Raw genomic sequence first — 16,977 nt, 5'->3', positions numbered from 1 at the left:
TTTTTATTTTTATACAAATAGCATTCTTCCTAAAATGTGTAATGAAGCGGTTAGAAAGGGGACTGGGTGAAGTCATTCCTTGCTAGTAGGTGGTATGCAGTTACCAGTACAACTTACAAATTTGGAAGAAGAGAAGAAAAATAATACTGCACACGAGAACTTTGGCTTATTGTGACTTGATGCATATGTTCGTTCATCATGACTTGTTTACACAGAACACACCCCATCTGCCTAAATATATCCATAATTGAATGTAAACTAATATTAGTGGTTTTCAGTCCCTAACACTCGAAAACCTAAGTATATTCATGAACCTAATTTAAATGAATAATAGTACTTCATATGCCCTGTAACCTGAACCAAACCAGCAATGGTACTATCATTGCTTAACTGAATTGATGTTTGTACATTAGGAGGATTCTAGATGTCAGAATTAATAGTGTTGAGCATTGAGGTGATTGTACAGTCTTGATATGTAAAATCACTAATAATTATGTGTTTGAAACACTCTGATAATCTTGCTGTTCCAGAGGCCTCAGATCACAGCTGTATCTTAGTCTTGCTTGTTACACAACTAAGGTTGACTGCACTTTTCACGGGCTCTGGACGACTGCATGCATTAGTGGGACTATTATACTACATATAATAGTATGTATGTACTACATATAATTTTCCCTGTGGATAATAGATCCACAGGGATCTATCTTGAGCCCTTTACTTTTTAATCTGTACATGGCTACCCTGGCGGAAGCGGGTGAGGCTATGATTATATCTTATGCCGACGACACTCAACTGCTCTTCACTTGTAAGAAGGGGGAGGAGTTTAATGGGAAGAAGATTAACAAATGCTTGAGAGAAATCTTTGCCTGGTTCAGACATAACCATCTTAAATGTAACCCGGAAAAGTCTGAAATTATCTTTTTTGGTACCCCCCACTGGACGCCTGGAAACAATGGTGGCCCACGGAAATGTCTCCCCCCTAGTCAGCAGTTAAGATTGTTAAAAATCTGGGAGTGAAATTTGACGATGCCTTATCTATGGTGCCCCAAGTTCAGTCAGTAGTGGGCACGCGCTTCGCAAATTTATATTCCTATTACCGACCTCGCACAGACAGACAGTCGTTCAGGCCCTTTTCACCTCCAGATTGGACTATGCCAACGTCCTCTATCTGGGTCTTCCGGAGTTTATGCTCAATAGACTGCAAGCCGTGCAGAACGCTGCAGCCAGGGCAATCCTCAGATTCGGACCTAGAGACCAGATCTCCCAACACCTGAAGAAGCTGCAATGTCTGCCTGTCCGATGCAGAATAATTTTCAATGCACTTGTCCTTGCCTTTAAAGCTCTTCATGGCATAGAGGCACATTACATCTGTAGAAGAGTTTCATATTATGTCCCTGGCAGATCCCTTAGATCAGTACATCAACACTTAATTTTTATCCCTAAGTGCCTTACAGCCGGCCGCGGCGGACGCTCGTTCCAAGTACTAGTGGCTAGATTCTGGAACAAGCTGCCTCTTTCTCTGAAGCAGGCCACGAGTATAATGGTTTTCAGGAAACAATTGAAAACCTGGCTGTTCCAACAAGCAGTATAATGGCTGACTTCCCTGGGACCGATGCTCCATCTCGGGCCTCTGCATCTTTCTGTCTCAGCGCCGGGATACTCTTCTGAGTAGCTGTGCGGTCTACAAATCCAGTTTTAACATAACATAGCGGAAGGCATAATTGGGACATTTTACTGTGTCAAGCTTTCCATCTTACCCTTTTTGCTCCCACTCATTGAGCTCTCTGAGACCACCAATCCAGGGCTGTATCTTAATCAGTAAGATTAGGTGGGTGTGAAACTAACTCAGATTTTCCAGCATGATGGCCGCCAGGTTCGCGAAGTGAGATGACCTAGGGACCCTACACCTATAAAAGGTCAAAAGCTTTTGGTGCAGCTTTGTGACTTTTCTTGTTTAACATTCAATACATGGAATTTGATCAATAAGTATTTGTTTCAGATTTTGTTGATGGGATAATTCAGTCACACAAAAGGTAATGGGAGCAATTCTTGCAAATACTCTACCCACTGGCAATCGCTAGGGTAGCATTCCAACCCATTATTTTTCACCCAATTATCTACTCTAGACAAAGTCCACCTTATGCAAATCCCGCCAAAAGGGAAATAACCTTCATCAGTGTAAACCTATATAGCCTGTTAAACACCAGCACAACCACAAACTAAAATGCCATTCAAAGAAAGGAAAGTGAGTGAGAATAAGTAATTTTATTTGATTCCTTCAAGGGGCTAACACAGTATAACTTTGTTATCGAAGGTAGCAGCAAGCAATGCTGATGTACAATTATTCTGCTTGGGCTTTGTTTAGGCATGTTGCAAAAATACAATCTTTTCTTTTTTTTTGCGAGTGCTTGGATTAAATGTGTAGGGTTTAGAAACATTTTTAGGTCTGATGTAAATATTTTATACACTACGAGAATCTGGGAATATTAAAATAATATGTGATCTTTGGGAGTATTCACTTATTTCACTGTCTGACTAATAAGAGTCTTGTTCAAAATGTACTTTCACATTTACACACAGACAAGAATGAGTAAAACCTTTTTAATCATCCGGCCCCCTATTCCAAAAAGTCTGTATTGTTAGCAGGTCACCTGCCAAACAATCCATGATTTAAACATTAAATGCAAGGTGCAGTGACAGGTACCTGTAAAAAGAGTGCTGTCACCATGCACAAGGGATATTAGTGAAAACGTGACGCAAGTCTTTCCATAAACCAACAAAGTTCATAGCTGCATGGTGTCCCATTGTAATGTGTGATACAGTCAGCTAATCACAGCTTTTTACCCAACTGCACTTTACTGCCTGGGTTTTTGAGCCCATAGTTACAATGTTAACAGCAACATTTCAAATCCCAGAATACAATGTGATGTTGGATAAAAAGTCAGGACTGACTCTAAATTAGACATTTGCCATACGGACACCTGGCAGTTATAAATGTCTACACAACTTCATAACCACCTTGTAGTCCGGCAAAGCGTACAGAAAAGCAGTGGCAAGAGTACGTAAAGCATAGGTTTCAGGTGCCTTAGAATGCAGGGCCGCAATCTGGTGCAATTCAAAATTGTAAAGATTTCCCAAGGTACTATGCTGTTGGCGGGTTTGACCACCCCTACAGTGTTATAATATTCATTAAAGAGTAGGTGAATAAAACCCCAACTGTGTCCAGAAATGTGTTAAAAAATAATTGAATGTAGTATTCTTACTTTTTTAATCCATTATTAGTCCTGTAAACCAAACAAAGTTTTTACAGAGTGAGTGTGAGAGGTAATGAGATGTGAGAGAGAGTTACGAGATGTGAGTGAGAATGCAATACGCAGATTTTCTATGCTTAAACAGTCTAACATAAGCCCATTTGACAAACTTCCCATGTGAAGACACTACACACCGTACATTAATTCTCCTTTAAATTAAATATGTGCTTTAAAACAACCACTGCAAAAAACATGTTTTGTAAACACTGTAAAAAACACAGTTTTGTCGATTTTGTGGATGAAAAACACTGATAAGCACTGATTTCAAAACTTTTGGAAAACACTGAGAAAACACCAATGAAAATTACAAAACATAAACACTGAAAACAGGACAACCTTGCTATACCTCACTGACGAGGCCTAGCAAGGCTGAAACCGGTCTGCGGTTGCTTATGCTCCTGTCTGGAGTGGGATTTGCCTGACAGTTTGGGATGGACTGTTCCCATAAAGCGCAGGGTTCAGTACTGTTATGCTTAAGGCGGCCCTTTATCTAGATTGGTAAAGAGGGCTAAAAGGGTGGGCTGTAATTCTACTCTGAGGGATTGCCAGTAGAGTTTAGACTATTTGCAAGTATTCCCCCCATCACTTTGTGATTGTTGGGATAACCCTAAACATCCTGGAGATGATGACTCTCTGGGTTGGCTAGTTCTGTGCAATACAGAACTGGGATTAAAACATATTGTAGGACTGCTTTTAGATCTAGCTCTGCAAAATTAAGCATAAAAATACCAGGACAATTGTTATGTCCCTTTGTCCTGCTGTACCAGGTCACAGTCCACCAGCAAACCAGAACACTCATGCATCCCATACAGACATTGTAGGCCCAACTCACATAAACAAATGTTTGCCTGCCAAGTATCCACCAGAGGATGCTTAACATTTACTACTGCATAATTGTACATCCCACTTTTGTGTAATTATGCAGTAGTAAAATCCATGCAAGGAGTATGGAGTGTACGGATCAACAGTGATTTGCTTTGACAGTTTGTGGATTCTAAAGCATAGTAAATAAACCCGTTCATAAGAGTATGTCTATGGGTACAGATTCATTACCTTTTTTTGTAAATTGGTCACTATACATCTTTGAGTTCTTGATCAAAAACATGAACAGAGCAAATTAAGTTGCACTCTTACGGCTGCTTGAGTAATAGGAAATGTAGCAAATGATACTTGCACCAATCCCAGCATGTCAAATGCTGCTCATTACGATTGCTAAGTAAAGCTTCGCTATAAGAAATGAAGAACATTTATATTCTTCACTTTTTAACTTGAAGGGTGTGGTTACTTTTGAGGCAAAACAATTGTGTTCCAATTTTGTTACACAGGTATCAAAACAGTTCTTAATCACCAATATCTTCTCTTAGAGGAAGAATGAAAAAGAACATTTTAAAATATAAAAAAGCTCTTTGTATGAAACCAGGAGAAAAACCAACCCAGACATAGCAGGCTCTACGCAGAGCCACCGCACCAACTACCAAGCCAAGAATGTGTTTATTTAGGGATATCGCACCCCAACGATCCCACAACTTCCCAAAGCTATAACCCTGTACCAATCATGTGGGTAGCAGCACTTAACAAAAGCCTTAAAATAAGTAAATACAATAGCAGATCTTACTTAAGGTCTTACCTGAAGAAATACATGCTCAGAACCTGCCCACGGCATGCTCTGAGAACCAGCTGCTGAAGACCAAAAGTAGACTCAAACAGTCACAGCTCTGAAACAAGTGTGCTGCTGCTAAAAGCACTCACTTTAGAGCAGGCTTTGGGTTTAGTGGCAGCTCCCAACATAACCATCTCCAGTGAACACTTTGAAGTGTTGTTACATTTAATGTCTGTTAACTATTATAAGCCATACATAATTTTACTCAATTTCTTAAGAACCGTGAACCTAGAACAGAATACAATAAACAGTGACAAACCATGCCTTTTAATGATTTGGAACGCACGTTTATGATATAGTGTATTTATATTAGCAATAAACATAACATAGAGACTTTAAATGCTAATTAGGCAACATTGCCCCCATCTGTGACATGTTAATTGGTAACTTCCAAAAAGAACCCGTGATTTCATTCAGTGGGTCCCTTACGTGTGTCTGGTGAACCCTACAAATTCTTATGAGCAGTGGTGATGGGACGTGTCTTTAGTGTGTTATTGGTTGATTCAGCTTGTTCTTGCATGTGATATTGGCTTAATACACCAGTTGCAGGGGTTTTGTTAAACAAGTGAGACCCTACAGTTGATATTTTGGTAGTAAGGGGTTAATGACTGTTTTGTTACTACTTCATATACTGTACCAACAGGAGATTTTGTTTTTCTCTGAAAGTTTTGTTATTGTAGTAAAAGGACTGTGAATGCTCTGTTAATGCAGTTTGTCTTTGCCAGTGCTCCTCGAGCAGTGTTGTGATAGTGGGTGATTTGTTTCCACCTTTTCTATTTGCATGTGGTGTTATTGTGTTATTTTAGAGGCTGTTATGTTGATGCCGTCTCTCTGTACAGGCGCAGCTAGCACAGGGAATTGGTAGTTGGTGCTTTGTTGCTCCAGCATGGCCTTGAAGCCCATCATGGCATTGAGTTAATACTAGGTGCTTTGTACGTGCAGCATGTCCCTACTAGGACACTTATCAATAATCAGAGGTGATTTATGTTGCCTGTACGTAAACATTCTATTTGAATAGTGTGATGGTAGGGGTGTATTGTGGGTGCAGCATGGATCGGCGGATCTTTACATTTTCTGTTGTATGCTTTTAACTGGTGGTTTCTCTTTTTCCTGGCCTGGTTCAGAGATGTGCTATGCGGATACCTACTTTGCTCCAACATCAGTGGTTTGCCTAGCATCGGAGACCTAAACGGTGAAATTACCAGCACAACCCTGTACTACCAAAGCAAATACGTCGACTGCAGGTACAGTGTCCCTATGCATCTTTTTGAGACGTGTCATTGCTCATTACATTATTCCCCCTCCTTAACATGCCAATATACCCATTCAGTACTCTATCTAGCAGTACCAACATCTAATTAAACCCCCCGCTACAGCCCTTACTCTTCCAAAACTGATATTCACAACACTCCTAGATCTTCATCTGTGGTTTTAACAGCTCCCTTTATCACACTTCATGAGGCCCTCCTATGCATCTTTGTCATAGGAATCCTTTGCAATTGCTCTTCCGTTGGCCATTTCCAGCCATGGGCTTTTATATGTTGCTGTTCAATGCTCATTTGTTTATGCACACACAAGGAGCTCTTCCATTGTCCGTTTCCACAACTTCCCAAAGAGCTCTTTCGTGGTTATTTTTTGATCCTCTCCTTGGGGGTTCTTCCATCCACCCTTTGTTCAATAAGAACCTGGTAGGTTTTATCAATGCTTTACATAAACTGGTATTTTACAAAAACAAATAAAATAATTTGGGATTTCATACTACATGTCTTAGGAGTCTTGCATGTGACCTGCTCCCACGATGCACTCTTGCATTTTTTTCCATGGCCAATTCCACTGCATCCCTGAGTGCTTTATTTTGGTACATCCCCACTGTACTCCTGAGAGATCCTTTAAGAGAGACCAATTGCCACAGACCTCTGATCATTTTTCACTTCACCTGCAAGGACTTTAAAGTGATAACTTCCCACTGCATCCTCCGTCAAACACATTTGTGGTTTATACTCACCATTCTGTGGCCCATAAGTGCTGCCTTTATTGGTGATCCACTGTTGTAAATTACCAGAGTACTAAGTCTAAGCAAGGTAATATCGTACTGTGGAGATAAGAGCATTGCAAGTAACTGGTATTTACTTATCCATGCCTCTTTCGTTTACAACTGTTTAGGTATTGTTTCTGCAGAGTCGGAGTAAAATGTAAAACCCCCCATAAAGATCAAAAGACCAGTTGAAAGATTAACTGGTCTCTCTCCTTGCTTTGTGTAGTAGCTGGTTAGGGGTGGTGAGCAAGGTGATATGATCAAACTGGCATCCAACATACTGCTTTAGAGTTGATTTCTTAAATCCACAAACATAAAATAAGGATAATTCAGAAAAAAACAGAAAATCATCATTCATTTCCACACCAGTAGCAGACAGTAGTATGTCTTTGGTTGCAGACTACCATAAACTGGCATCCAACATACTGCTTTAGAGTCCATTTCTTAAATCCACAAACATAAAACAAGGATAATTCAGAAAAAAACAGCAAATCATCATTCATTTCCAGACTAATAGCAGACAGTAGTATGTTTTTGGTTGCTGACTGCCATAAACTCGGTCTCTCTCTTTTCCAGTACCAGAGGTTGCAATATAATGGGCCAGGTATACATAGCTATTTAGTATTTCTTAACGTGCTGAATCGCTATTTCAGCACATTAAAGAATGCTAAATAGCCTTTTGACATATGCAAAGGCCGTTTGAGAATAGCAAAATGCGATTTGTACCCGGTAGAAATTAAATTTAGCGACACCCAAATAGAAAATCGCACATAAGGATTTCCTATTTGCGATTTCCTATACACATTTACAAAGCATTTCCTAAATGCAAATTGGGCATTTAGGAAATGCTATTACCATCGACTCAAAGTCAATGGTAACCATATGCAATTTTAAAAAAGCACTTTTAAATGGGGTTTTTTAAGTGCAATAAAGCTCACAAATGCTCCCATTTTCTACAACCAAAACTGAAGACTTAAATGTCAAGGTAACTTTCCCTCAAGGAAGCATGAAACTCCTAAAATATTCTGAGGAATTTACTGTTTCCAGTGGGTTGGAGAGTGTCCTCCCCTCATAGTAATGGGTGCTTGCTATGCAAGACAGGTAGGTGCTGAACTAGGTTTATGCTTGATTTGTTAGTTCTTCCGTCAATACCTTATTCATGCCGTTCAAAATCTATGAAATCTTCTAGAGATTAAATTTAAATTTCATAGATGTGTTGTGGGTGCTATCAAACAGAAAATGAGTACGTATTGGAGTTGTATCTAGTATTTTAGGTGCCACAGAGCGATATGTTCATGGAATCAGAGCAAATTTCCCAATAGAGATCAGCAGTCTCCCTCAAGGTCCTGGTATGTTGTTTTGCTCAACAAGCCTCAGGCATAGGTGTTTCAAGATCTGTTTGACACTAACCAATTTTCTTAATGAAAATGTCAAATGTTTAGTCACGTTTCCAGTGATAAACAGATAAAGTTATCAGTGTTGTCTGTGGAAGTCTAGGATGCATACTTCCAATCTGAAATTGGAAAGCACATTGTCAGGATTTGAATTTTGCAATCAGAGGTTACCATTATTAGTGCAGATGTTTTTCTTTTGACCTAAACGTTTTTACATGTTTACCAAAATTCTCCGAAGTGTAGTTGCTCACAGCCTTCTATGGGAAAGCACATGTTCCTTAGCTACAGTTTGTTGGGGAAAGCACAATCTGTAGAGAATTGGCACAAGAAGCTTCGAGTTTGCAAAGCTATCCGCAATCTGCAGATTGTTGTCATAAGTATTGCCATCACTGAGTATTCTGGCACAGTTACTACAGATTTTTTTGGCGGCTTAGTTTTTCCACTGTGTAAATAAGTTCTGTCTCTAGAGCAAACCATTCAGCACTTCTCTGCACACCCGGAATGCTAGCATGTTAGTTTCATGGACACCAGGCTTGATGTGGGAAAGCATAAAGACAGAGTAAGGAATTGCATGCAGACTGACCCCGGTCCTCATAGTCCTTGCTGACACTGACCTCATACATCCACTCAAACCGTATGTCCTGTTGTAATCCTACATATGAGAAAACACAAGTAGAAACTCGGTAGGAACACATGGGTAAGGGGCTGGGCTCGCCAGCTCTCCCATGAGAATCCATGAAAATGTATTACAAGGGGCTTTAATAAAGGGACTTAAAACGAGATTTTAGAGAAGATTGCTGGTCCTGCCCATGGTTCATGTTCAGTTCCCAATGAATTCTGAACGATACGGTGCAATGGCTAACAATATCGGTATCACCATGAATGTAATGTCCTTTGTACTGAAAGGCCACTACAGTGACACTAGTGTTCTTTCTCTCTTCACTGATCAATTTCACCCATTCTTCTCTTTCTTTTTCCACAATGTCTGTCTTGTGCTCCGTCCTCATTTATCTTGCTTCTCTACTTCTCACCACTTTTCTCATTTTCCTTCTCGATTCTTTTATGCCACTCCTTCCTTCCCCACCCTATTATCTTCCCTCAACCCATTTTTCATGTTTATTGTTATCCCTACTTCTCTCTCATTTCCTTTTCTTCCTCTTTTTTTTGTTATCTGAAGGGGTGGGCAAGTGATGATGGTGGACGGTTCTAACCTGGGTTATGTGGAAGATGGCACTCCCTGCGGCCCCAACATGATGTGTCTCGACCACAAATGTCTACCCCTGGCAGCCTTTAACTTCAGTTCGTGTCCAGGGAGCTGGGATGGCCGCACCTGCTATGGAAATGGGGTGAGTGCTCTTGTGAAGAGGTACCTAGAGGATTGTGAGCGAGAGCGTGGTATGGGAATAAACATGTTGGGGACTTTGTTATTTGGATAAAAATAGCTTTTGCTATGGGCATTTGTACAAGGCACCACTTCAGATCTGTATGATGCCTACCATAGGGACACAGTTTCAACCCTGGCAACACCTAATTACGTAATTGAGTAAAGCATAGCTTCACATTTGGAAATCACTGTTTTTGCGGTAACAACATTAATTGGCTTAATTAAATATCACAGCAAATGATAACATGTTCATAAAATTGATTTCTGCACTTTTAACTGTGCTGATTGTGGATATTGCTGTAAAAGTGCTTGTATAATTTTACCTTGTCAGTTATGTGGTAAAACTGGATTTGCTGGTGGTAAAACTGTCTTCCATTGGGCTGAGGATAATTACAAGGTTACAAAATTATGAAATGCGAAGTTGCACTTTCAACACGAGTCATGCCTCTATAAAACCCACAAATATTTAAAGTGGGAAGTAAAGGCACAGCGTAAATATGATGAGCACTATTACATTTCATAATGATTTCTAAGTGATCCTCTGATCAGTTTTACTCAACAAACCCAGTGTCTTATTCCTTTGGAGCTTTAGTATTTGAGATTTAGGGGGACAGTGTGTATATGCCAGTGCATGCCCTCTACAATGAGTAGGCAGTGGTCACCCTCTTTTTCAAAGTCTTTTTAGTGTGCTGTTAGGTGACATCCATCTCTCTAACGAGGGGAGAAGGGAGTTAAGACTTTACACTTGAAAACAGGGTATGGGTGATGAGCAGGCTAAAGCTCACATTAGATGCATGGTAAATATCTGGTTTCATTGCAATCATGGCACAGCTGTGTGTTGAGACATGGGGTGGTGAGATATTTCGAAATTATGGAAGTGGTAATATCTGTGATTAAGAAACACAGAAAAACACATATTCTTTAACCTGATGATTCTTCTATACCTTCTTCTGATAATGCTGTTCTTCACCCCACTCCTCCACGTTGATTTTTCTCTCCTATAGTTTTGCAGCAATGAAGGAAAGTGTATCTGTTATTCTGACTGGACAGGAAAAGACTGCAGTGTGTACGACCCACTTCCAGCCCCGAAACCCCCCAGAGAGGTTGAGAAATACAAGGGTTTGTATCTCCTGTTTTTCTTTATCAAATTGTGAAATATCCCAACCTCCTTTCCGACTGCTTTACAGCCTTGAAATAGTCAGAAATGTACTTCAGTAAAACCCTGGCTTAACTCCCCTTTTAAATTGGGAAAGTGAATGGATCACCCCCACATTTGCTGGGGGTGTAAGAGAAGAGCTCTCTCTATGTATAAAAATGTATTTCCCAATAATAAAAACAAAAGTGTTTTTACAGGGGACTTAATTCCCCTGCACTGACTTCTCTGCTATAGAGAACTTGGTACAACGGCAATAGGATCCCTTAGGAATAATCACATGACATTCCCAGAAGTACACCTTGAAATCTGCACCTGGCTCAGCTTTCCTGCATATAGTAGTACATTTGTGCCTACACACAGATATATATCTACAGGGCAGGTTTGCTGCTTGTTTCGAAGAAAAGGTGCACTGCATTTATGGACATCAAACTGCTTATTTTTCATTAGGAATATGTACGGGAGGTATTAGCTTGCTCAACTAATCGGTCAGATAGTTCGATAATTCCAATCCAAACAAGACTTGTAAAGCGTGGCCATGAGGGTATTCAGGTGCTGAGAATTCTTGCTGCGGAGGCTCAGTCGAATAGCATGAATTCCAACTGTGAGGGTGAGGTTTAGAGGTGAAGAGGTAGGTTGTTCCAGGCCCTGACAGCAAGGTAGAAGGAGCTACCTCCGCTGTGGCTTCTACAAATAGGAGTGGTATAGGTGAGGTGAAGGGAGGCAGAACGCAGGAGTCTGGAAAGTTGGTGGAAGTTTAGGCGGTTGTTGAAGGGTGATGTGGGTCAGCTTGTCGAGGTCGAGGGAGAGTCTGGCTGTAGAGTGCTGTATGGTCTGGAGGATCTTCAGGAGGTGCGAAATGATTTCTGCGTGGAGTCCATTGCTATAGTCCAGCCGAGTGGTGACAAGGGCTTGGGCGATAGTATGTCTGGTGTTGACCAGTAGCCATTTGAAGATCTTGCGTAGCATACGAAGATGACGGAAGCAGGTGGAGGAGACTGCGTTAATCTGATTTTTCATGGTGACCTTGCTGTCCAGGATGATGCTGAGGTTGCGGGCATGGTCTGTAGGTGTGGGTCCTAGTTCTGAGAGCCACCACGAGAAGTTCCACAGGGAGGTGTTGTTCTTGAAGATTAGCACTTCGTTTTTTCTGTGTTGAGTTTCAGGCAGTTGTCTTTCATCCAGTCAGCAATGTTCGTCATACACCTGTGGAAGTTGGCCCTCCTGATGGACAGCGAGAGGAAATGATGTTTAGTCCGTTGGTTCTGGCAATGTCGGCCAGAGGGTTCATGTAGGTGTTGAAGTGGGTGTTGCTGGGGGATGAGCCTTGAAGGCAAGAGCAGATGCTCTTGTATTTGGAGGTGTAGGGAGGCAGGCGAATTCCCTAGGTTTTTCTGGTGAGGAAGATGGCGATCCGTCTGAGGGTGTCTCCTTGAATTCCGATGTGGTGGATTCTCTTGATAAGGGTGTGGTGGGATACAGTGCCTAAAGCTGCTAAGCGATTGAGGAGAATCAGGGCCACCATTTCCCCTCGGTCCAGGAGAGCTCTAATGTCGTCAGTGGTGGAGATGAGGGTGGTTTTGGTTCTGTGGTTGGCGTGCAATCCAGACTGGAAGATGTGCAGAAGGTTGTTGTTCTCCCGGTATTCGGTGAGTTGGCGGTTGATGGCATTGTTGAGGACCTGGGCGGGGAAGGGGAGCAGAGAGGTTGGATGGAAGTTCATGAGTTTTCTGGGGTTGCCGGATGGTTTCTTGAGAAAGGGTTTGACTTCAGTGTGTGTCCATTCATCGGGTAAGGTGGCCGTGGAGATAGATGCTTTGAAAATAGTGGTGAGTTTGTTGCTGGTCAACTTGCTCCCCAGGTTGAAAATGTGGTGGGGACAGGCTGTGGTGCTTTGAGTGGGGAGCTTGTCCCAGGTGGTTAGCAGGTGGTCGTGGTTTGCCTCTGTGGAAGCGATGAGGCTGTGGAAGTGATGAGGCTGAGGATTCTTGGCTGTGGCGCAAAGTTTTTGGAGATGTCGGAGATCTTGTCATGGAACAAGTCCGCCAGGGTGTAGTGGAATTCCTGGGAGGGAGCGATGATGTTCTTGGAGGCTGAGGGGTTGGAGAACTCTGAAGATTTTGAATAGTTCTTTAGTGCTGTTGGCGCTGACCTTGATGCAGTTGGCAACTGCTCTCCTTTTCGTCTTTTTCAGGTGTTGGTGGTATTGGTTGAGCAACACTTTGTAGGGCGTTCGGTCTGTGGTATGCTTACTGGTTCACCATCTTCTCTCCACTTGCAGTTGCATTTTGTTCTTCTTAGTTACACGGTGTACCAGCTGGCCAGCTTGGAGGGTCTCTTTGGTTTAGTAGCCTTGATAGAGGTGAATGTGTCGGTGCAATTGATGATCCAGGCGGAGAAGTTCTTGACAACCTGTTCTAGTTTGATTGCGGTTTCCGGGCGGGAGGAATTGAGGGCATTGGTCCATTAGGTCTCTGCTGCTTTGTTCCAGCTTTGGTGAGGGATCCTGCGCGGTTTGGTGGTGGTGCCGGGGGGCTCTGCAATGGTGAAGCAGATGATGGCATAGTCTGTCCAGATGAGTTTGGGGAGAAGGCTGTACTTGACTCTGTCTCTGGCTGTGAAGATGGGGTCAAGTCTGTGTCCTGCGATGTGCCTGCGGTTGGTGACTAGTTGAGTGAGGCAAAGTTCATGCTTTTGAGGAGGTTGGTGGCATTGGTGTCATCAGGGTAGCCGCAGTGGAAATTGAGGTTTCTGAGAAAGATGCAGTGCTTGGAGTTGATGGCGAGCAGAGCGATGAAAACACGGGTCACATCGCAGAAGCTGGGGTGAGGTACTGGATGTCAGTAGGTGAGTGTGCCTCTGATGGCAGTTTTGCCATCTGTGTGGAGTTGAAAGTTGAGGTGCACCATGATTGGTGTGGTGCCGTCTGTGGTGGTGGTGCAGTGGATGGTTTCCTTTTGGATGATTGCGATCTCGCCTACATGCTTGTTGATGTGGTCTTGATGTGTTATCTTGTATCCATCGGGTGTGGCTAGCATGATGTCGGCGCTCATGCGGGGTTGAGCCATGTCTCGGTGAGTAAGACCTTGTAGGTGGGGTGTAGGTTTGAGAGGTGGGAGAGCCAGGGTTCCTGGGCGCGGTCCAGGCGTGGATGGGCGTATATGAGCTTGCCTTTGGTGTGACTACGGTGTGCCGGCTGGGTGGCCACACTACGGCCTCCATTAAGTAGGTCCTGGGAGGAGATAGGAGCTTTGAGGGGTGTGAAGCGGGTGGGTGGGAGGGATGGATCAGCCAAAATGGCAGGAAAAACGAGCGGCGGAGAAAATACAGAGAGGAGAAAACAAAGAGGTAAACAGCTGTTAGGCCGAGTTAAAATGTACACAAAGGAGGCTATAAATACAGTATTGTGCTACGCAGAAGTAAAAATACATTGATAAGTCTGGATGCAATTATCAGGCTACAGATACAGAGTTGTAGCAAACCGGCTATGCAGATAACAGCTACTGAGTCGGTACCACAGTAAAACAATAGGGAAAACGGGCAGCAAGAGGCAAGCAAGGAGGGGTAATTTGTTTGATGGGCCTTCATAGATACTTAAGATGGCTTCTGCCTCATAAATATGGTGTTAGTCTGGTATGGATCCCACCAAGCTGCTAAGCTGTGCAAAGCGCGTGTTATGTATATGTAACACCTGGGAGCCTGCAATAAAAGTCTGCCCCTACTTTCCTTATTACATAGTACTTGTGATGCCTCGGGTCTCCAGTAATAAAGACATGTAGTAGCCGCTCAAGCTGTAAAAAATGATAATAGTAGAGTTCTGACATGACAGTACCTGCTGCTAGAGCCAACAGGCAAGGGGGAAGGCAGGACATCGAGCATAATTAAAGATACAGTTTATAAAAACTAAAATGAAACCTGTCCTTTCCTATTTGTATTCTGCTTTTCTAAATGAAGTGTGATAAGGAGAAAAGAGATAGTTATGGCAACATGTGTATTTTTTTGCTTTGATAGAATCTGCTTGTTGCACACATTCTGAGCTTCAGCGTGTTTTTAATCTGAGTTGTATTAAACTAATTGTAATATATTTTTTGCAACAAATATCTTAACTGCTTTTTTGTATATTTAATATTTCAGTGGAGGGTTTACTTTTATTCTTCATGTTTGCAAACATCCTATCTCTTCAACATGAAAGAGCAACACACCAGTGCTTTAACCCCTTCCGTGCTTGCGTCGGCCAATGGCCGTCTAAAGCACTACCTCGCTAGTGCTGTGCACGACCGTTGGCCAACGCGGCCCCGCCCACTCAATAGAACTACCGCACCACAGCGGAATTTGCGCTGCGGTTAAGGAGTTAAACGGTTTATTGGAAGAGGAGTGGCATTACTATGTGTCATAACGAATGAAGTACCTCCTGCCATACATTTTACGGATATTGCAAGTCGCCTCGGAGTTCCACAACCTTAAAACGTCACAGAACTCCTTGATCACTTGAAATATGCTTAAATGTACGGCAGAGGGTGCTTCCTTCCCATATATTAGGGATACCTTGAATTATTAGAATATTTGTTCACCTATGTAATAGTCTATTAGGATGTATTAGGCTGTATATAATGATGTGTTGTGGTATTCAAAGGAAGAATGAAAGGAAGCAAATAGCACAGATATTCTTGCTCGAGCATTGATGGCTTAAGAGCAGGCAGTTTAATCCCCTAAACATCAATACATCTGGACCTACTGTTACAACATAGACTTTGGCTTTTTTCATTAATTAATTAATTAAAAGACTAACTAAAGGCATGCTTTTCTTTTTTTATACGAGTGGCACTTTCATATTATTTTCTAAATGTTTAATAAATTGGAAAATATTGTAATTTTTATGTCTCAAACTAAATAATGAAATTGGGAGTATATATCACATCCTCAAAGGTGAAAAACTATAGACCCTATGGCCTATTCACAAAGAGGTTTTTATCAGTAAAGATACCTTTATGACCAAAAATACCTTACTTACAAATTCCAGGAATTATAATGAGGGATTCCTGGTTGGTGTAAATACATGTACTGATGCAAATTTCTCTGCCACAAGTGCATACATTTGCTGCAGTAAATTCCACTCAAGAGGTATGAAGTGGGCTTTCCAAGGCGTGGCCCGCCTTAGACGTTTGGGAACACCTACAAACATGTAATTTATGTGGACATTCACAGACTCCTCGCAAATGACTTTCTACTCTGGAAGTGGTCCAGGGCATGAGTAACTCACTTTCCAGGAACGGATGGGGAGCAGATCACCCCCATATTTGTTGAGAGTGTAGGTAAAAAGATTGCTCCTAGCAGAGTAAAAAGTGGGACTTTGAAATGGGCCTCTATTCCTCCTGTGCAGACTTCTGTGTAATATAGAGCTGTAGATAACAGGAATAAGAGCCTCCGATAATAGTCACATTACATACTCCGTAGTACTCTTCGAAACCTGTGCTGGCACTGTGTGGAATAGGAGTCGATTTCCTGAGCACTTGACATGCCTCTCTGCCCTTTTGACTTTTTTGTCACATTTAATATTTAACTTTTTAAAGGACACATCCAAGTGCATTGTTGCTGAAGAAAAAACATTTTTTTTTCTTTCTACTCAGTGACCGATTATGTTTGCAGTTACTGTTAGGTGTCCATCCTGTGAGAATTGAGTCTGAAAAAGACCGCATGTTTTTTGTATTTTGCGTCTGTCTGATAGTCACACAGTGGGCTGTCTGATTAAATATTACAAACTTTAAAAAACTTCCAGGCCAAGATCTGACCACGGTTTTGGAAAAGGTCTATAGCAAAGTAGAACAACAACAAAATATGCAATGAAAATACTAATAATAAAAATAGTAATGAGACTAGGTGACTAACCAAAATTCAATAGAAAAAAATTCAATAGAAAAAATTCAATAGGAAAAAACCCACGTAGAAAGAACTAATGACCTCATGGGTAGAAAATATTTATACATTTTATTAATCAATTATTGATTTTGTATGAAGATATCTTTGGTGAGATCCATACATA

At 41.8% G+C, this 16,977-nt stretch overlaps 1 protein-coding gene across 1 annotated transcript in view; it reads left to right on the top strand.

Moving 5' to 3' along the window:
• The window catches only part of ADAM11 (ADAM metallopeptidase domain 11), a 381,539-nt gene that overhangs the window by 328,880 nt on the left and 35,682 nt on the right, over positions 1-16,977 (top strand). The window contains exons 22-24 of the mRNA XM_078645153.1: positions 6,096-6,215; positions 9,578-9,746; positions 10,789-10,903. Of these exons, the coding sequence (XP_078501279.1) occupies positions 6,096-6,215; positions 9,578-9,746; positions 10,789-10,903 (404 nt within the window). The remainder of the gene's footprint in view (positions 1-6,095; positions 6,216-9,577; positions 9,747-10,788; positions 10,904-16,977) is intronic.

Source organism: Lissotriton helveticus, chromosome 5_1 (genome assembly GCF_964261635.1).
Source record: "Lissotriton helveticus chromosome 5_1, aLisHel1.1, whole genome shotgun sequence".
In the NCBI taxonomy this organism is placed as follows: Eukaryota; Metazoa; Chordata; class Amphibia; order Caudata; family Salamandridae; genus Lissotriton; species Lissotriton helveticus.
The sequence above is the reverse complement of the archived record's forward strand: the minus strand, read 5'-3'. Positions and strand labels throughout refer to the sequence as shown.